This window comes from Sprattus sprattus, assembly GCF_963457725.1.
Source record: "Sprattus sprattus genome assembly, chromosome: 4".
NCBI lineage: Eukaryota > Metazoa > Chordata > Actinopteri > Clupeiformes > Clupeidae > Sprattus > Sprattus sprattus.
The window spans coordinates 36,881,487-36,902,166 of NC_137923.1; the positions used below are offsets into that span (position 1 = coordinate 36,881,487).

At 39.9% G+C, this 20,680-nt stretch overlaps 3 protein-coding genes and 1 long non-coding RNA gene across 4 annotated transcripts; 2 read left to right on the top strand and 2 right to left on the bottom strand.

Moving 5' to 3' along the window:
- Positions 1 to 2,962: 2,962 nt before the first annotated feature.
- txnl4a (thioredoxin-like 4A) lies at positions 2,963 to 5,045 on the top strand. Its single transcript, XM_080836773.1, has 4 exons — positions 2,963 to 3,034; positions 3,569 to 3,743; positions 4,296 to 4,399; positions 4,520 to 5,045. Exons 2-4 carry the CDS (start codon positions 3,591 to 3,593, stop codon positions 4,689 to 4,691), a joined length of 429 nt encoding a protein of 142 aa, XP_080692899.1. The 5' UTR covers positions 2,963 to 3,034; positions 3,569 to 3,590; the 3' UTR covers positions 4,692 to 5,045.
- Positions 5,001 to 9,705, bottom strand: LOC308363884. Its single transcript, XR_013968611.1, has 4 exons — positions 9,684 to 9,705; positions 7,520 to 7,627; positions 7,018 to 7,142; positions 5,001 to 5,138 (listed from the first exon to the last, which is right to left on the bottom strand). It is a non-coding gene; the product is annotated as an uncharacterized lncRNA (long non-coding RNA).
- A 170-nt stretch (positions 9,706 to 9,875) lies between these two features.
- Positions 9,876 to 14,873, top strand: neu1 (neuraminidase 1). Its single transcript, XM_080837182.1, has 6 exons — positions 9,876 to 9,997; positions 10,173 to 10,365; positions 10,553 to 10,815; positions 11,020 to 11,202; positions 13,230 to 13,449; positions 13,631 to 14,873. The coding sequence occupies exons 1-6, from the start codon at positions 9,905 to 9,907 to the stop codon at positions 13,849 to 13,851; spliced, it is 1,173 nt and encodes a 390-aa protein (XP_080693308.1). The 5' UTR covers positions 9,876 to 9,904; the 3' UTR covers positions 13,852 to 14,873.
- Positions 14,874 to 17,086: 2,213 nt separating this feature from the next.
- On the bottom strand, positions 17,087 to 20,214 carry zbtb8b (zinc finger and BTB domain containing 8B). Its single transcript, XM_080837905.1, has 4 exons — positions 20,143 to 20,214; positions 18,489 to 19,518; positions 17,938 to 18,116; positions 17,087 to 17,411 (listed from the first exon to the last, which is right to left on the bottom strand). The coding sequence occupies exons 2-4, from the start codon at positions 19,498 to 19,500 to the stop codon at positions 17,367 to 17,369; spliced, it is 1,236 nt and encodes a 411-aa protein (XP_080694031.1). The 5' UTR covers positions 19,501 to 19,518; positions 20,143 to 20,214; the 3' UTR covers positions 17,087 to 17,366.
- Positions 20,215 to 20,680: the final 466 nt, after the last annotated feature.

The window sequence follows — 20,680 nt, forward strand, 5'->3', positions numbered from 1 at the left end:
ATAGATTATACAGCGAACAAAGATGGCGCCGTCTCGGGAGCTTAGTGGGACATATTTTATATGATTTAAGCTATGTACACGACTTTTTAATGTCCACATTGACTCGGTTAGTTGTGTATGTGCAACACCAATGTTGCAGAGGATTGTAGGTCTTAACTGAAGCGCTCTAGACCATTAATGATAGGTTATTGCTAACGCTTAGACGAAAAACCCATTGAAACAAATAGTAGCTAGCTATAGCCTAAGTACGTGAGCAGACATCTCACAGATATTGACAGCGCTTTCATTTTGAAAGAGGAACAGAGAAACGCGATCAAGGCATTTGTCGATCGAATATATGTTTTTGCCGTCCTTCTTACGGGATCCGGTAAAAGTTTGAATGTATCAGATGGTCATACTATGTTGCCCTGATTAGTTGTAGGTATCCAATTAAGCGAAGAGGCATTTCTTTTCCTGGTTCGATGAAACACGCCCCATAATCACAGCCCAATGGCTCAGCGTCAGACTCATATTCTGACTAGAATTATGAGTATGACATCGTCAGGCTAGAATACCTTTACAATAATGCTAATGCATCACCAGTTTCACAAGGTGAGCAGAAGCTAACATATCAAGCCACTAACTCACACGTGTAAGTTTGACCGCTATTTGAGAGTTTACTGTATGCTTACAATATTTGGTAACTGTTTTTGCAATATATAGGCCTACATAGACGTTACATTAACTCTGCAATGTTGTTATTGGAACACCTCATCATAACTCATAACATCATCATATTGTTAGGATTATTTATCGGATTGCTAACATTAGCTCTACAGGTTACAGGTACATTAGCTCCATCTCTTATGACTCTGTTCCTGAACAGAAGTCTTCATCACAGTCTTCTGGGTTGGATGGTACTACACAGTTGCTCCCTGAGAGTTGATGGTAAGCAGATGAAGGGGCTTGCCTTGGTCAGACACTAAATTGGTGCTACAATCAGACTGCAGTTGCCTTGGAAGGCCAAAACGAGAGAAGAAACTAATAAGAGCCTTTAGACCTGTTTTTGCTTTGATACTTCTCAAAGGCACAGCCAGGCTTCTTGCAATAAGGGCCAATCACTTCACTGGTCTGACCATGTAAGGGTTTAAAGGTAGCGCTAGCCTAACTGCTCTAGAAGTAACGACTGTATCTAGTTCTGGACATCACAGGCATGCAGCCATTTATCAAACAACAGTTCCTGCTGTCTAGCGAGATTGACATATGACTGGTAAGATTTCGATTTCAAATGCAGAACTGTTGCATGTAGGCCGTAGGTACTAACTTGTAAGCCCTACGCACTTAACCACCTCATATTAGATATGTCTGTTTTACCCAAAACACATTTGGTATCAAATGGATTTTGATAATTTACCCTTTCCATACCATGGAAAGTTCAGATAATGTGGACTTAAGGATATTTCAGAGATGCCTTAGTCCAAATATTACAATACAATACTTTATGACAATATATAGCCTCTGAATATCCTGTTATGTCAGATGGACCATTTTTTAATAGTAACATCTCTAATGTAGCATTATTTTTCTCAGTCTCAGTTCAATTGATTGTTCTTTGAGGTCTCCTCACCACAGACACGCATAGATTGGTGTCACAACAGCCTCACAGTTGTATTGCCATATCACATTTTCAGCCACCTCCTTTTATGCTGTAGTACAGTCATACTGCATCTGCTGCAGAAAGCAGCCCTTTAAATTATGCAAACTTACATTCATGGAAAACGGTATGCTATGCACATCCCCTTTCTTTCAGTTGGTAATGATGAATTAAATGTGTGGACCAAAAACATGATTAAATCATTACATTAATCATTCATTTAATGGTAGTGTATTTCACCATATTAACTGTATAATGCTTATTGCGTACATGATATGGCTTAGAATGTTAACTAGCCTGTTCCTAAATACATTTGAGCTTATGGACTTTGCATTGCATTGACAACAACTCCAATAAATGATTAAGTGGAATGAGAAAATCTGAGATTGGGTCACATTGTCAACAGTGATGAGCAGCTAGAGTCCATGTATCCTATTTAAAGACCTGTGTCAAATGAGATGTGCAGGCTTTTCTGGGTGAAGCAGCGAGTGATGGGAAAATGATGGGCTGTGATTACTGGCACTGGAACCTTCAGCAGAGCTAGTCATGGTTTAACACAATGGATACAACAGTGCACAACTGGTTGATGACAGCCACAACACCAGAGATCCGTAAAGGCCCTCCTTACAGTAACACCGGTATGCACAGTGCAAGTGCCGATTCCGTTATTCAATATTCCTGTAAACAGACTTAAGTATGGACTTCATCAACCCACTTAAAATGTGAAGCCACCACAGGTATAGAGCCATCTGCATGGCTGTCTGCAGCACCGTAATTATGAATACCCATTTCCATGTAATTAAATGGCAAAATGAACAAATTCCTTGATTTTCTCTTTCATCAGTCATATTTCCAAATCTCCCTTTGGTGTAAGGAGGAGAGATACCAAATTTAATCTTACCATAATTAATTTAAAACTCCATCCACCATTGGATATCTCGCATCTCATAGACCATTGCCTTTTTGTAAGAAGTGGTTTTACACATAACAAGAAAGCTGCTACCCATCTTCACTATAAAATAATCAATTTGAATCACAATAGCACTCTGATCTGATTTATTGAGACGAGGTTTGTGTTTTCTAAGGGTTAGGTTTTCTTTCTTTAAGTATTGTGGAACGAGTTTTAAATAATCCAGACTTGTTTTTAAACTGCAGATATGTTTTTGTATTATAAGTTGCCCAAAAAGAGGAGCTTTGACATGGAAAACGTCATGTTAACCAGAGCCCTTTGTAAACCGACTTCTCCTTTTACTGCCTGTAGTTGTGCCCAAATATCCATGACCTTTATTCTGATAGGGTTTGTTTTTATTCTAAAGTAGCGGAAACCGGAAGAGGTTGAGAGGAGTGAGCAGCATAGCTATCGTCGTCGCCTGTTTTTAAACGCAGAAGCTGTCTTAAAAGGTATGTTCCTGTAATAGATGTGGAGTATTTCGAATATTTGTTAATTAAGTAACATTTATTTAAACATACATAGAGCAGACTACCTTATGGTAACTTGAGCTGCGAGCGGGATATGGGGTCTAAACTAGCTAAGATAACATTTTATTTGGCTAGGCTAGCTATTTACTTGGCCCGCATTGGTGGTTGTGCTTTACCATAAACCAGAAGTCATGCCTTCTTCCAAAAAATGTGTTCAATTCTAATTTATATTTCAATTTGATGTTTCATCTGAAACACTGGCAACTTTGTTTCCTAGGGGTTGAGCTTAATAGGAAACTAGAGTATCGCAAACCATCGTTTCTTCACATCAAATGAATTGCTATTGCTGTAGTCGATGCATTGTTGACTTTACTTATCTATGGACACGTAGTGTGTAATATTAAAGTCCTAACGTCTCTGGCAAGATCTGTCAAATCCGTGTGCTTGGTATGTTATTCATGTGATAAATTATCCCTCGGCTAATCGGTTTCAAATATGGGTTCTTACTGTATACAGAGCGCCTCCTACCTTGGCGAGGATGTCTTACATGCTTCAACATCTACACAATGGCTGGCAAGTGGACCAGGCCATTCTCTCAGAGGAGGACCGTGCGCTGGTCATTAGGTTCGGACACGACTGGGACCCCACTTGTATGAAAATGGATGAAGTGCTGTACAGTATTGCTGAAAAGGTATACATGCGTTCTTCTTTGAAATATTGTTGTCCCCCCACTGTACGAGATATGCACATACCACCTTCTTTATCGCCCATGCCATTTGCTTAAAATCTCAATTTAATAATTATGCGAGCCAAAAACGACAATTCAATTTGTTCATGATTGACGTTCAAAAATGAGTCTGCACGTCACTGTTTAATTTTGTGCTTTACCCCAGTACCTTGTATAATGCTAGACCTTTACTAAGGTCTAATTCGCTTTCTTAACAGTTCTTGAGGTAAACAAACCGGTGTTTCTCTGTCGGGATCCCTTCCATGTTGTTAGACACTTAAAATAAGTCATGAGCCAGTCAGTGGCGAAAACAAGTGGTTTACTTTGACGTGCATTCTTGTCCCATAGGATTCCATTGTTTAGCCGTTTAGCGGTTGCTGGTTTTAGTGTAAATTTTTGTCCCTAGTAAAAAGTTGGACACAAAGATCAAAGAATAAGGCCCAGGTTGAGAAATCCCGAAGTTTTTCTTAAAAGAAGCTGCTACTGAATGCCAGAATCTTTGGTGTCCCTCTTTAGGTGAAAAACTTTGCCGTCATATACCTGGTCGACATCACAGAGGTGCCAGATTTTAACAAGATGTACGAGTTGTACGATCCTTGTACAGTCATGTTCTTCTTCAGGTGAGTGTCTTGCTGCTAAAGACAATCTGAATGTTGGTTAATTAAAATGCATTATATAACTATATATATGTATATCATATCATGTCTTGACATACAGTTTGTTTCCCTATTGCTTTGTAGGACCAAGCACATCATGATTGATTTGGGCACAGGCAACAACAATAAGATCAACTGGACTATGGAGGACAAGCAGGAGATGATAGACATTGTTGAAACGGTATACAGAGGAGCAAGAAAGGGAAGAGGTCTGGTTGTTTCTCCCAAAGACTATTCCACCAAATACAGATACTGACCTTTCTTCTTCATCATCATCAGGAACAGGAGTGTCTAGATTTTTTCACCCAATTTTCAGTTGTTATTTTATTACCATTTCTGACCATTATTTTATTTGACTCTTATGTAAATTAACATCCTTGTTTAACACATGGTGGATCAGTATGCGCCATTATAATTTCACTGGTGTGAACCTTGAAGAGTAAGTTGGAGTGTATGACTGGGGAATGCTGATATGTTAATTAGGTGTGAGCAGTTATTTGGGGTTCTATGTTTATCATGGGACTTTTTAGACACAGCCATATTTGGTTCTTTCTGCCCGTATGTATTTCATTCGATGTAAAATAAAATGGAAAAAATTCAAGAAAAATAATATGGATGTCTTTTCTGATAATGCAGTATTGGTATTGTATGAGAGGTAGAGTTTCTTCCAGGTTGTCTGCTGATGAGTATTCCATCACTGTCTCTGCAAACAAGAATGGAAAGAGATCTCTTAAACATTGTTAAATGTCCAGACATTGTTGTGTTATGTTATGCTGTTGAACTCGGTTTGACTTGATTTCAGTTTGGTTACAGTTCCATACAAACGTTTTGGCATGCTAGAGCACTTTTAAGTGAAAAGAAGAACCTACATCAGCTGTAGCAAACCGGTATTTCAAATTTAGAATTTCTTCAAATGTATATGCATTGTTCGTTTTTTAACTTTATAATAGGAAACAAACACTAGCATATGCAAAAGCACTATTCTCAGCACTTCTTAGGTCTTAATAACCTTACATTTCCATTCAGAATCATAGGCTGAATACAATTTCAGATGCTGATCAATTCTGTTGACTCTTAAAATGGCTTAGTTATACTCAACAAAAACTTTAAATTAAGCTATTTTATACCCGAAAGCAGCAGAAGGTCAAAGCATTTCCAGCTCGCAATTTCTAATAACCAAAAAGAAATTGCTATTGAGGGTAACTGTAAGTCAAGGAGAGGTTTATAAGATCAAGAAGTCTTTTCTCAGATAAACCTACATGAACATCTAGCAGGCACAGCTGTGGTGCTACACCATTTCACTGTGGAGTGTTGCTTGCACCAATGGTCTACTAGGGCTACTGGAGGGGAACTACCCACAACCTAATCAGAAAAGGTAATGAGTGAATTGTGCACATGGTAACACCTAGGCAGGGCAGGGTCATTTTGGAAATGTAGACCGATGGGACCATGCACGACCACAAAAGTTATGTTAGGAGAATAACATCAGCATTTGAACCTCTTGCCAACTGCTAAGCATACAGAAAACCGATTCCACTAACTATCAGGAATTCCAGATGTGAATGTCATACAGTCAGTCAAAGCCTTAAAGAGGTTGACTTTGACAACAGGGCAATGGGCATACAGAATTAACTACTTAAAAAATATTAAACATGATGTGTGTGCAAGACAGCCTACAATAATCTCAGAACTTGAAATGGTCTGCAAGGAAGAGAGTGAAAACTCATGAATCAAGAACAAAGACACTGTGCGGTGATGTCTGCCAAAGGTAGGGCGCCCAAACTTTTGCACAAATACTGTTAAAAAGTACCACTTTATTTGCGCAATTGCTGATTTTTCAACAATTTGTAAACGAATGCAATAAAAAGTAAAACTGTATTTGCAACATCATGATTGCACAGCATGTAGTCATGGCCCTGAGCAATTTAGGCAAATGTAGTTAACTTCAAGAAATGCAAAGCTATATTCAAATCTAGCATGTTCAGTGCCTTGCAAAAGCATTCAACCCTTCAATTCAGAAGGGACGTGTCCTGTAGATGAGATGCATGTAGCCTACACACTTGGATATTGGGTAACACTTAATTAGTCCGCCTACAGAAAACCAACAAATAGTTGTTTTCATAGTCTGAGCATCTGTAGATGGTCTTTAGGGGCTCATCAAATAAATAAAGTGTGACCTGATATTTTCTGTGCATTTTAGTTTTTTCCCGAACAAGGCATTTGCCTTGTCTTTTTAGCCTTAATATTCTCTGTTATTTCACAACCTGGCTAAAGACCCTTGGAGTGATTTTTATATCCAGAAGATCTCTATTTGAACCACAGTTATGGTTAGATAAGTGGCACCTCTATCATTTGTGCACATTCATTTTTAATGTTAGCATACAAATAATTTATAGTGCCTTGAGACCTGAAAATATGTCAGGACATAGATGTTTTCAATACAAATACTGATTGGGATGGTATGTCAAAGTATGTATTGTAAAAATGGTGATGACTGTTAGGAGGGTTGAATACTTTAATAAGGCACTGTGAAATAACATGGATGGCACTGGTTACAAATTGGTGTACTGTTTTTCAACTACCTTGGGAGGCGCCTCCTCTGTTTGACATTCATCCATTCCTGATTGTCTCATTAGGTCAGCCACAGTTTCTTCCAAGTCCTCGATGTGCGATCCCATTTCTTCCAGTTTTGGTGTTCAGAAATGTTCTTATAGAAAGTGTGATGCAGATAGTTGCTTAAAGATACATAACTTTAAAATGAATTAACAATTGTGCACCTCTTCAGAAATGGTTGAATATGGGCTTCCCCCTCAACATTATACACAAACTGTACACTGAATAATTTGTTTGAAGACAGGAAGTAGATGTAAAGCTTTCCTCAAATAATGTTTCCGGTGTGGGATGGAGCTATGTACGTATATTCAAACTGAAAGGATATTTCTTGACAAAATGTTATCAGAGATAGCTTGGAACTTCTGACTTAGTTTCTGCATAGTGGTTTCCATCTGTAAATATGACTTAACATCATTAGGAGTTACACTGGAAGCATTTACCAAAGAAATGCAAGAGGTCAAGTCCACTCACCACTGGTGTTAAGTCTTGTGCTGCTTTTGGTTGAGGTTTATCCATAGTGCTCGCATGTGGGTCCTTTTGTTATGTCTGTATCTTAGGAGAGCTCTTTGCAACATTTAACTGAAACAAAGAGTGATTTCATTTGTATCAGCAAATCTACACTGGCAAAACCAACTAGTTAATGGGCTAAATAAACACATTCATCAGGCAAATCTTTGTTTGAGGATGTTTTGTGCCTCAAAGTCTAACAGGTCTTCTCAGTAAAAATACTTTCACACATTTTTCAAAGCCTTACAGTTATCAGCCTTTGTTGTTTACGGAATACCTAAAAGAAATGTTTGTGTTGTCTCGATAGAACTAGCCCACTCAATGATATGAGCCCCCAAACCAGACAGCCTATTTCAGCCTTGAATATATGGATAAAGGCTATCTAACAGTGGTGGTCCGTCAGGGCCTTCAAGGCCTTCTCTGCTGGCCTAAACATCATCAGAAAATAAATGTAATAAATACATTTAATTTTAATATTTTCTTTTCATAAATATGTATTCAATTATTCCTCATAGTCCATTATCTTCATTTCATAGCTTCCAGCGTTGTTAATTTATGTTAGAGCTTTCATCCAATCATATTTCAGCTATCATGTGTTGCCACGCTCCGAGAAACCTTCCCCGAGAACAGAATTCTTCCCTGAGGCCTTCAGAATTCACATTGAAGGCCCGTGTACATCTGATTGGTTTTCACAACTGGCTGTTTCAGTTCATTTAAGTTGAATGAACTGAAACAGACAGTTGTGACAACCAATCAGATTTCGAGTTGGCGACACTGGGCCTTCTAGAAGGCCCGGAATATTTCTTTCCTCGCGTTGAACGTGACACGTAAACGTCCTTTGATTGGATACTGAGGCAGACCGGTGCAGTGCTTCAGTGCTCAGTTTAGCTGGCTAATGCGAAAACGGAAAACGACGTACATCGGTTTCAATGCTTATTATGCTAGTTGTTTCAATTGGTAAGACTAAATATAATTACATTAACCAACTCAAATAAACTAGTTTACACCAACTTGATAATTCCAGTTTTTGATACAATTACAACGCCATTTTCAAGACGGAACTTTCAAGAAAAACTGGATATCGTGAGGATGGGAAGTTTAATGAAACTGCTTTGCAGGTGGGACAATGCGATGTTTAGTGGACAAACTTGTTTAAGCTCTCATAGGCTACTTTCGGTAGACTTAATACAACTTTGTAGACTAATCCCTGAAAATCGCCTTTTATTTTTAAGTTGTGACAGTAATATCCAAGCGATCATATAACTGAGAGTTTACTACTCTCAATGTATTGTTAATACGGGTGTATTGATTTTAAATGCTCCGGAAATATTAATAAAGTCTGTTGTACTCGACTATGTTAAGGTGATGCAATGCTCACTTATACTGCCTTTCTGTATAAATATAATGGTTCGAGAGCCATGGCGTCATAATGATAGTATTAGGAGGTGGATTCACTCAGTTTAACATCGTGTAGGACATCGCTGAAGGCCCAGTCGTGAAATACACGGACCGCCACTGCTATCTAACTATACTTTCAAGAAAATATAAATAAATAGTAATACATGTGTATGTGTGCTATATCTATGACATTATGTATCAAAACATTGTAGGCTTATCAGCATCATTGTAGAAAAACATTATCATTGATATCATGCGCATTTAAGTGGAGACACAGTGCGTGACGTAAAAGTCACATGAACATTGTTGTTAACAATGTGTTTTTGATTAAGTTAAAATGCAGACTGTGCTGCCAGTATAATTAAGTTGTATTCTGAGTTTGGAATAATTGCCTGCCTAAACTTTTACTATGTAACCGGATAACTCTAACTCCGCCCATAATGTTTTTTGTTGGTTGTTGTAAAACCACATCGCTGGCTTATTTGGTATTTTAAATTTATTTGGCATTTATTTTTATTCATATTCTGCTTTAAATCGCTTGTTCTACTACTGTTATTAAGACCTTAAAAGCCACTAATGAGCTCGAACATAATCTGTGAAGAACTATCATACTCAGTCCTGAAGCACTTTGCAAATTATATGTATATATGTATGTATACATTAATCGTCGTATACGAGAATGATGCATTCATTCGCGGCATAATTTAAATGTTTAAGTTATTATTTTTACCAGTTTTGACAAGAGACAGGAGCTTCTCGTGTTCCCACCCACACAGGTCTCAAACGTCTTTTGATCATGTGACATAATATGGTCATATGACAAACTGCGCTCGGACTGTCTCCAGCTTGAATGATAAAGTTTTGTGGGCTTCATAATAAACCTCGTCTTATATCAAACAGTACAGCCTACGTAGCCTCCTTTACAAACGTATTCGTTGCGTGAACAGCAGCATGCTTGGAGCGGTCTTTTCCAGAGGATTGTCTAGCCTTATTGTGATCTTACTCTCGGTTGATTTACTTCCGTGTTTGTGTGCAGATGTAGAGGTAAACTCGACTTAATGTTACCCTGATTTTACATATCAGGGGCAGTTTTTTTAATGATTTATCATGATAACCTAGTTGAGAATCTGTTACCCTAAAATATCGAGAAATCTGCCTGTGACGCATCACAGAGCTTGCCTGATCTTCACCCCTGGTTTATGTTTTCCAATTTTGCTAGCAAATAAATCCGCTAGTGCTCGAGGAGTTGCTGCTATGGGTAGGTGGAGGAGCTGGATCGGTAAATACCTACCGGATTCCGTTGCTGACTTTCACGAAGCATGGCAGCTTACTGGCGTTCTCTGAAGCCAGGAAACAAAGTGAAGGCGATACTGGAGCCAAGTTCATTGCTATGCGCCGTTCCACTGACAAAGGTAAAAAACACTAACTTCAAATTAATATGAAATTTAGCTAACTACAAAATCTATAGCATAATATTGAATTGGTTTCTTGATTAGAATGTAATAAATGTAGGAAATTGTATTGCTTGCATGACAGGGTAGGATATGAATTTGAATGATTGTCTACATCGTTATTTTATGGCAATCCTCCCCTCTCCAGGAGCGACCTGGGCCCCCACTGCCTTCATTGTGGATGATGGCTCTCTGGCTGATGGTTTGAATCTGGGATCAGTGGTCATAGATGAGGACACAGGCTCTGTGCTGCTCATCTACTCTCTCTGCTTTCATCGGTACCACTGTAGTCCTTCCAGCACCATGCTGGTGCAAAGCCTTGATGATGGCCTCAGTTGGAGTGCTCCACGCAACCTGTCTGTCACGCTGGGGGTCAAGAGCTTTGCCCCTGGCCCCGGATTTGGCATACAGGTGCTTAAATTAGGCACATGATATGATCCAGCATTCTACATCTCTAAATAATTCATGCTTGTTTGTGATTCAAGGTGGGACACCACCATAAATGTATAGGCTTTCAGGAAGAAACATACACCCCAGCCTACGGTACATGTTCAGTATCATCCATCTTAAGAGGCTCTCTCAGTCATGTTGCTGCCCATCTTGTGTCCATTACAGAAGCGGTACCCTCCAGCTGTAGGCCGTTTGGTGGTTTGTGGTCATGGTTCAATCGCTGGGGACGGGGTCTTCTGCATCCTTAGTGATGATCATGGACTCTCCTGGAGGTATGGGGCTGCACTGAAGAGCATCCCTTACAACCAGCCCAAACAGTCCCTGGATTTCAACCCTGATGAGTGCCAGGTGAGGACACACCTCTCGGACAGCATGTGCCAAACTGATTCAGATGTAAAATGTCAGAATAGATATGTTCACATGTCCAGTTTCTGTGCTTAACATCAGAAGGACCCATTTGTAAGTTCAGTTGTGTTTAGTCGGCACAGATCAGTAAGTGGGCTTGGAAGAACTTGGATAAGGAAGAACGTTATTGCAGAGATTTAACCCCATGATTCTGGTTAATCAGAAGCCCTTTGGAGCCCTTTTTATTACGTTACTCACTGAAAAGCCATTCAGCCCATGAGAAAAGTAATGTGACACTAGTTAATATTTGACAAAACTAGGCAAAACAATTCAACCACCCTGTACTTACATGACATTACGTGACTTATCATTTTGTAGATCTTGCCCTGAGACGTTGTGGTGTTACCAAAGTTTTGATTTGAGGTCCCCTGATACGTCTCTAGGCCCCAGACCTATAAACATTTTGCTGAACTGCACTGATGACATTAATCTATGCATTTCACTGTACTTTTATATAAGCAAAGACAAAAAAAAAACATCAGATTTCCTGTGTTGTCATTCCTTGGCTGCACCAGGTAATGACCTATGCCCCCTTTACAAGGAGTCTAGTTTCACTGAATCATTTTTCACACGTATCGAATCTTTGAATTCCGTAAGGACGGAGCCTGGTAACGAGAGATTTGCGTAAAGACCGACTGTAGTACATCCCCCACGCCTTTTGGTGGCGCTTTAGCGCTGCTACAGACAACTGAAAAAAACGTAGAAGAAAACAGGAGGACACGGGTAAACAGCCAGTAGACAAGCTACAACTAGCAACGTTTAGCCTAACCGCATAACCTACATTTAATCTGCACAGTAATACATTATGGTGGTTAATAAAATCGGTGGTCAGAGCAGACTATAGGTTATGCGAAAATGAATTCTATTTTCTATTGATAATAAAGAGTCTGGAACAGTGCAACATGATATGTCTGTCATCCCATTTCCCATGAGGCTTTGCTCCGACCATTCTACATTAATTTTTGAACAAAAAAGCAAATTAAATCGCTGGCCAATTTATATTTGTGGTCATAAAAGTTATTTAACGTCTGAATAAAAAGAATTAGATCAAGATAGGAGGCTAAACAAAAATCAGTAGGCTGGATTAATGAGAGTGAGTTTGAGACACACCATGAGTGAGATGTAGAGAGACAACAAGTGTTATATATATTGGTTGGAGATCGCGATGGGATCACGTGGGACAATGACGTCATCAGGTTGCGTGAATCTGTGCACACGAACACCAGCCCCCGTACCGATTCAAATCTACTCACTTTCTACCCCCGATTCGAATCTTTGCAGATACCATGTGCGGATAGAGAGTGTTCGTCTAAATGATAGGGCTATCTGTATTAGTTTCAGCTCGGACGCAGACAAACTCGACTCCGTGTAAACTAGGCTTTAGATAGCCTTGGATCATCCCTGGAGTTGGGGCTGAAGACAGGCATTAAGATAGGCAGTGTTAGCATAGGCTGCTGGGATAACTTAGCTAGCTTTTGAAACCTAAATTCCAGGAGCAGTTTACTTATTTAATTACATTTTAATGTCCATGTATTGCCAGCTCTGACTTTTTCTATACCATTACTGCTAAGTTCTATTTACAAGTCACCAGTGGTGATGTTCTCTCTTTGCCAATGTCCTCAATGTTAGAATTCCCAATAGAAATAAAAGACCAAGATTATTCAGTAGGTCCTTAGCCCGTGGAGAAACCTCAGGCTGATATCTTTTCACTGGTGCTTCAATCGAAGCAAAAGCACTGGGCTGGCCTTGGTCATTTTACAGCTGTGTTTCATGAAGTATTTTTCTTTTGGTCCATTTTTATTCTCTCTGGTGATTTTATAGCAGCATGTCTTTTTTTTTTTTTTACCTTTCGAAAAAATATTTACACCCTGTGTGTGTCTATATACATACACACAGTAATCCTTCTGTAAAGTTGTAATATAGAACATATAGCTGCAATAAGAGCCTATCTGATATCTCTTCCTTCATAGCCAGTAGAAATGGAAGACGGCAGTATTGTCGTTAACGTCCGCAACAACAACAACTACCACTGTCGGTGCCGTATAGTGGTGAGGAGTTTGGATGGAGGAGAGTCCCTGCCTGTGGACGAGCTGGTCTTTGACCACACACTAGTGGACCCTGCGGTGGCTGCTGGTGCTCTGCAGAAAGAGGGAATCCTCTTCTTCACCAACCCATCCAATGAGCAGCGCAGTAAGACAGCAAACAGATGGGGTCGAGGGCTTCTCTCTTTCCATCCTGGCTGAACAATGCTAGTACCTGTGTTTTTCTCTAATACGTCTCTAATATTTAATTTATTCTCTCTCTCTCTCTCTCTCTCTCTCTCTCTCTCTCTCTCTCTCTCTCTCTCTCTCTCTCTCTCTCTCTCTCTCAGGAGTGAACCTGACTCTGCGCTGGTCTCTGACTGATGGTCAGTCCTGGGAGAAGAAGGCTGTACAGATATGGGCTGGTCCAAGTGGCTATTCCTCCATGACATCAGTTAGAAGTGACTCCCCGGTAGATAAGAAGTTCATTTATGTCATCTATGAAAAAGGACACAAAGACTATGATGAGTCCATCTCCTTCGTGAAGGTTCACCTGTACGGCGGGCGATAGGATGGAGGGATCTCAGAGGGAAAAGGGTAAAGGGATTCCAAAGTTATTTGACTTTGCAGAATGTTATGGAAGATTACTGAAAGATTACTCCCCCAAAGTAATGCACCTGAGCCTGCTGTGAGACCCGTGTGTCTATTGGAAGTAGTGAACCTGTTTTGTGGGAGTTCAAGTTATGTTGCACGATCTCCTCCTGCCCAGTGCTTGCAGTGCATTCAGTCTGGTCCACCTGAGACTGTGATTGGTTGGTTTATTAGCACAGGATTTAGCCAAATCTCCTGACCATAATGTGAGTCTGTTGATGCATTGAAGTTGTCACTTTACCTGATCATGACACTGTTTTCACATTGTTTGATCACTTGATGAGTGATGTTGTGTTCATAACTTAGACTTCTGTCTGTTCCTAGGGTTAATGTTTTTATACCTCATAACCATGAGTCCTCATGTGCACATCAATTTGAGTGAACTTTATATAAGGTGATCTAAATAACCACTTTATATAGGGTGATCTAAGTAGAGGTGATGAGTGAGTTTGGAACTGGAGCCTTTTTCCATTGGAGTTGTTGCATGCATTTATGACCCATTCTCTCGTCAAATTAACAGTGGAGTTAAAGATATTCCAATAATTATCTGTTTATATTGTGGATGCAGTCATCAGAGACTCTGTCTAGTATGATTAGTCAAGTTTGAAAAGTTGTGTTTTGAAAGTGGCGTTAACATGACAACAACAACATAAACAACCTTTGGGTAATGCTATGGTAACTGTCCTGAAGATTTTAGCACTGTTTCTTTTTTTGGTCTTGTGACACAAATTAGTTTAAAACGGATTTAAACATTGTGTGTAAATGCTAAAGGCAACTTTGTGAATTGTGCCATTTTATTAGAAAAATCTGCCTGTTGCATGTTGACAAAGGGAAAAAGGGATGTATTAGTTGTTTACTTAAAAGTGTAAAGAATGGATTGTCATTTTGCAAACATTTGGAAACATCTCATAAAAGCTTTCCCTTTATTTCTGTATACTTTTAGTAAATTTGGTCATAAAATTGTCCAGCTTGATGCAAATCTTTAATATCTAATTTTGAATTAAAAATGTTTTAAGAATATGCTTTTATTTAACCTAATTCAAAGAGATACAATGACCTGGATATTAGAATGCAGGGCTTTCAGTAACGGGCATCACCTGTGAACAGATCACCTCAGATGGCTTTTATGTAATTACTTTTTGTATATACTGTACATTATCTTATTTTGCTATAAACAACTGGATCAAAAACAATCTTTTCCTGTTTTTTTTGTAGTTTATTATGGAAATATTAAGTTATAGCAGTTGATGTTACTGGAAATACAATAGTTTAACTGAGCTTTATTGAATATGAAAAGGGCTAAACTGATTACAGGCATCTCCTGCAAACAGCCTAAGCACCCAGCACACTTTGATATAGTTACAGATTCATGGCAACATTCCAAATGATAATGACTGATTATTCTGTTAACATGTTTGCAAACAAGGAGTTTTAAAGAATTCCGAGGTACAAATGCCCTCTCAACTGTACGCCATTAAAGTGCCTGAGGCTGCCTACTCTGCATATCCTGAGATGGGGGTCCTGAGTGAACAAATGACCCATGGTTTGCACCATCCATCAAAGATGTGTCTGGACTTGACATCCTTCTACAATGTGAGAGACAATCTCTTGTTTGAGGACAAGTCTGTTTTCAGAGGTACAATATTGCTTCTAACTGTTTCCATCCACCACACTGGTTCCTTTGGCCCGAGGGTCATCATCAAGAGTTGTGCACACGCAGAAGAATTTACACAACCTCTATTGGTGGCCATTTGCTTTGCTGACTATGCTGCTGGTAAAACTTTTGGTCCTGAGCTTTTTTTTATGGCCTACTCTACTGCTACAAGTGCTCTATGTCATGTTCATCAATCCAGCCAGTTAGTTGTAGCCGGTCATGTCATAGGCCGTTATGATAACATATATGTTGGCGATGATAGTCTTCTGCTTACTACCATCAAACTATTGTTGAGCTCTTGTGCATTGCTACACAAGTATTGAGTGGCAGCATTCGATTCATAGCAATACTTAACTTTATGAGTACAATAAGCCCCCTCTATGTTATAACTGGTATTTAGAAGGCCATGTAAGAAAAAAAGATGTTTCTTGTGGTTGATGCAGCAATCTGTCTTTATTCCCATAGAGGACTGCAACAAAGCACGTGAAACATATGCCGGAGTCAGTGGAGTTAGTCTGAACCACAAACATCTCCATTATGTTTGGTTGTCACTGTAGCTGCTTTGTAGCATTTCTCATATTCTCAGGCAGGATAAACCTTACAGCTTGCATCTCACTCTCCCCTATCTAACCCTACTGGTCATTTTTATATGTATGCTTGAGAACATATTTGCTGCTTCTGTGCTAATGTGTTTACTCCTTTACTGATGTGTGTAGAAGTTCTCTGGTTTCCTTCTGGTTCTCTGTTCCTCTTCTGTCCCCCCTCCTCTCTCTGTCCTCAAGCAGATGGGTAACCCTTTGAGCTGGGTTTTGCTCACATTGGACATAATTGCCAAAGTTTGTTCCTCACTCACATACCCATATGTCACTATGGATAAAAGTGTCTGCTATATGAAATTAAAAATGTATATGGTTGAGGTATACTGTAGGTTCAACCAATGAGTTTGTTTTAGGCAGATGAAGGCAAGAGGCTTTCAGAGGAGACAAACAAGGCTAAAATATAACAAAACCCTTCAACATGGCATTTACAATCATAGATTTTTAAAAAGAAGAGTCAAATGTCATTAAATGTTCTGCTTATAATTGAAAAGATGTAATGACATCATCCATCCAGTGATGAGTACTGATGCAACTGAATGAAAGAACAAAACAGGAATCACCAGATCACCAGATCCAACTACAATTTACACCCTTGCTTTGCACATCTTTGGTCTCAGTGATCTTAGGAAAATGACACATTAATGGAACATACATAGTCTTATATCTCTATACAGGATTGAGGTAGCTTCGTTTTTCTTTTAACATGTTCTTCCAAATATACAAAAGGTGCAAAATGTCGTTTCTTTGTGAAACATACTATGCAGTGTTTTCAAAACTATACTGCTCCCTAAATATACTGTTCAACCAAAAATAGGTATATGAACCTATATGATTTTGCCCCCCTTTCCAAAGGACACTTTGCTTTAATATCTGTTTACAGGACATGATAGGGCAGAGTGATTGGTCTGTCACTTGAATAAGCAGATAGTCGAATGGGTGACAATGTTCTAAATGAGGATGTTAAACTTGAGTTGATCAGAAGAGTGTCTCTCATTGACTCTTGTGTCTGTGTCTTATTATTGTTTATCTCCATCCTAATGGATGTAATGGTGATGGGGGATTCTCTTCAGTTCCCCCTTCTGTCTCCTTGGCATCATCAATGAAGACTTGCCGCAGTCCGACCCCTCTGACTGACTGCTGGGATTGGTGGAAACCGGGTCCTCCTTCACAGGACAGACCATCTTAGACTGTGAGAAATGCCATATGTGAACTGCAGTTCCGATGTACCTGCCACCCAAACAATCACAGACAAGGAAAACAGACAGAGACAACACACCAAACACAAATAAGGTTAGAGAGCCTATTTTCAGTTTTCAACATGGTCTCAACAGTCTATTTAAAAAACAATTAGGCGTTGACCCTAATTGTCAACGGCATTATGGAAGTTTATATTGGACTTTATTATTTGCAACCCATTGAACCCAATCCACAAATGTATACCGTTATCCACAAATATTTCACTATCCACAAACATGCATTTTTAAATTTGTGTTGTGTAAAATCATATCCACAATAATACGGAGCCATTTGTACTTATGAATTGGGTTTTGTACATTTGTGAATTGCTTCCTGTGAATTTGTGAAAAATCATACCCACCAAAATACATTTTCAAATACGCACAACTTACTATTTAAAAACGTATTTTAAAATGGTCATGCTTAGCTATTTTTGAAAAGTGAAAAGTCCATGTTTGTGTGCTGTATGGGAGAGATGTGGTACGTCATTCTAAGGCATAAGCACATGTGCTCTTACACTGAGGACATGACTGCGAAGGTGCTCCTGGCGTGTGAAGCGCTTGCCACATGTATGGCAGGGGTACGGGCGCTCCCCAGTGTGGCAGCGGATGTGGCGTTTCAGGATGCCCCTCTGCTTGGCAGTGTAGGGGCAGTATGGGCATTTGTGCAGTTTCACAGACCCCACCAGACCATCCCCTAAAGCACAAACACACCAACAAACACAAACACAGTGGCTTTGATTAAAACGATTAACAGACAAAAGCAAGGTATCAAAAACGGCTGTTGTTTTTTAAGCTTGGTTTACCTGTTGTTAGATGACAGCAATGGAGATTTAAACATTTTAGCTACAGTGTTTAATGCAACAGTATGCAGCAATGTCACTTTTTTGTGTCTATTGTCAAGAAGTTTTGTTATCAACTTCAAATTAATTTTGATGTTATATGATCATGTGAAGGACAGAAAGCCCTTAGCCAGTAGTCCAGTACAGCACTGGTTTCCAAAATGCAGATGTATGTCTCTGACTTTGCCATACTAGTGCTAGACAAGAACAACTAGGCACCCTCTCACCTGTGTCCTCCCCAAACCAGTCACTGTTCATCTCCATACTGGCTGTGCTTCCAGGCCCTATGCTTTCATCTCCACGCCCTGGTGCTGCGCTGCCTCCTAGGCCTTGACCGTAGTACTGCATCAGTTTGAGCTGATAACTGTCGTACTCCTGTGCAGCTGCTTCAGTACTAGTGGATGGGCTTGCCTCCAGTGTCCGGCTATCAAAGTGAGTGGACCTGGTATAGAGCCCTCCTTCTCTAGATTCTGGGGACTCCTCAGTCTCCTCATCTGGGTCAAACTCTACCTTGGGATGCACAAGACCAAACAGCAGGTTCCCTGAGGAGCAGCTCTCTAGGTTCTCAGGGTCTGTCTTAAGAGGGGGGCCTACAGGGTGAGCAGCTGGGAACTCCCCCCGTGAGCTCTCACTCTCCTCCGAGTTCCTGCTGCTTAAAGCAGCCGAGGTGGTGGTGTTGGAGGGAGTATTGCGAGAACATTGAGAATCAGTGTTGGGCTGTGTCGTCATCCTTCCATCTTGAGAGGTGGGAGACACAGTAATGCTGGAGCCCTCAGCTGGTGTCCTCCTATCTGCTGCAGGCCCCTCCGCCTCCTTGTCCGTCTCTCCCCTTGTCCGCATGTCCTGCTCCTTGCCTCGGGTGCATATCTCAAGTGAGGTGTGGATGTAGTTCTTGCAGAAGGTCACCACATCAGTCATCTGAAGATAGCTGGCAGCTGACATCACCTCAATAACGTTGCCACTACACAGATCCAGTTGGCCAGAGTACAGGAAGTCCAAGATTAGCGAGAAGGCTGTTGCCGTGACGATATCCAGTGAGGCCGTGCTGTGTTGCTGCCCATTGTCCTGCAGATAGTGGACCAGTAGGGCACGGAAGTAGCCGCTCCCAGCAAACAGTATGTTCCTGTGTGCCTTGAAGACTTTACCCTCCACAATGATACTGCAGTCACAGAAGAAATTCCGCTTGCGCTGTTCGTTTAGTTCACAGAGCAGCTTAGACGTGTAGCTTTGGATCTCCATGGTCCTCCCCACACACCGCTGAGATTTACAAAGAAGATAAAACAACCAAGATAGCTACATACATTTCCAGGGTTTTAAAAAAAGGAAGAAAACAGAGCAAAATAGAAAAATCTACATTATAAATGTCTTAATAATTGTAGTATTTGAGTATTGATGTCCTTTAAACAGGACATTTTTAAAACTAGCCAATACAAATTAAATTATTTTATCATGACCAAGGTTAATTTGTGAAAATATTGTTATTTCTATTTTTGGTCATATCACCTAGTCCTACCACACGTTTTCTTGTACATGTCTTTTAATGGATAATGTCATTGACTGTATAGACATACTAAACAACAGTCATTGGATAGGCTACTGCTTGAGCATGGATAATGTATCTGCTTTCCTTTCTCTTAATTCTCTTGACAATTAAACTACATAATCCCCAGCCCCCAAAGGACCATACATAACAGAACTGCACTCAAACGTCATTATAACATTTCGTATCCATGCATCGTTCATTATACGCTTGCTGACAGTAGGAGTTAACTTAACCCGTGGCATTAGCGACATATGTTTAAAGGATCCATCATGGCATATCACACTTGACTGAAGAACAATCTATGAACCTGTACAGCCTAATCTGTAGGAGCTACTTACCTGAAATATATTAAGTCTTTAACAGTCTTTAACTACCTTTTAATATTGTTTTTAGCATTACCTACTGGCTTTGTTTTCAACCATTAAACAAGAAACACTTCCTGTGTATGGTCGAACAAGGTTTCCGGTCGTTCATAACTCAGGGAAAAGTTCGTCAGAATAAAAGTCACAGAGAGAGGTTAATTGAGCAATAGATCAAAACATTTTGACCACTTGCCTAATACGCTGATGGTTTTGTATGTGCTGGTAAAACAGCTCCAGCCTGTTAATGCATAGTCTACTAGACATATACAAATTGTGATGGACTTGTTTGCCAATTTGCCTACCATCCACAGATGCCGAACTCAGGATTTCCCAGTGGAACATTGCCGAGGGGCATCATAATCGCTCCACTGGGTTTTTTTTTCACAGTGCACCCTGGTGCCATCACTTGAACAGGTAAAGAGCAAGTACATTAATCCAGCCATTCACCCAATGTAAAAGAAAATGTGACCTGTGTTGCTCTAATGTTTTAGCTATATGCAACCATTCCACTTGC

Bases quoted from the DNA above. Each gene is read 5' to 3' on its own strand.
- txnl4a (XM_080836773.1), top strand. From the start codon at position 3,591: ATGTCTTACATGCTTCAACATCTACACAATGGCTGGCAAGTGGACCAG. The intron at 3,744-4,295 runs GTATACATGCGT...GTCCCTCTTTAG, and splicing joins TGTACAGTATTGCTGAAAAG to GTGAAAAACTTTGCCGTCAT. The intron at 4,400-4,519 runs GTGAGTGTCTTG...ATTGCTTTGTAG, and splicing joins ACAGTCATGTTCTTCTTCAG to GACCAAGCACATCATGATTG.
- neu1 (XM_080837182.1), top strand. From the start codon at position 9,905: ATGCTTGGAGCGGTCTTTTCCAGAGGATTGTCTAGCCTTATTGTGATC. The intron at 10,366-10,552 runs GTAAAAAACACT...TCCCCTCTCCAG, and splicing joins GCGCCGTTCCACTGACAAAG to GAGCGACCTGGGCCCCCACT. The intron at 11,203-13,229 runs GTGAGGACACAC...CTTCCTTCATAG, and splicing joins TCAACCCTGATGAGTGCCAG to CCAGTAGAAATGGAAGACGG.
- zbtb8b (XM_080837905.1), bottom strand. From the start codon at position 19,500: ATGGAGATCCAAAGCTACACGTCTAAGCTGCTCTGTGAACTAAACGAA. The intron at 18,117-18,488 runs GTGAGAGGGTGC...TTTGTGCTTTAG, and splicing joins CTGGTTTGGGGAGGACACAG to GGGATGGTCTGGTGGGGTCT. The intron at 17,412-17,937 runs GTAAGAGCACAT...TTTGGGTGGCAG, and splicing joins TTCGCAGTCATGTCCTCAGT to GTACATCGGAACTGCAGTTC.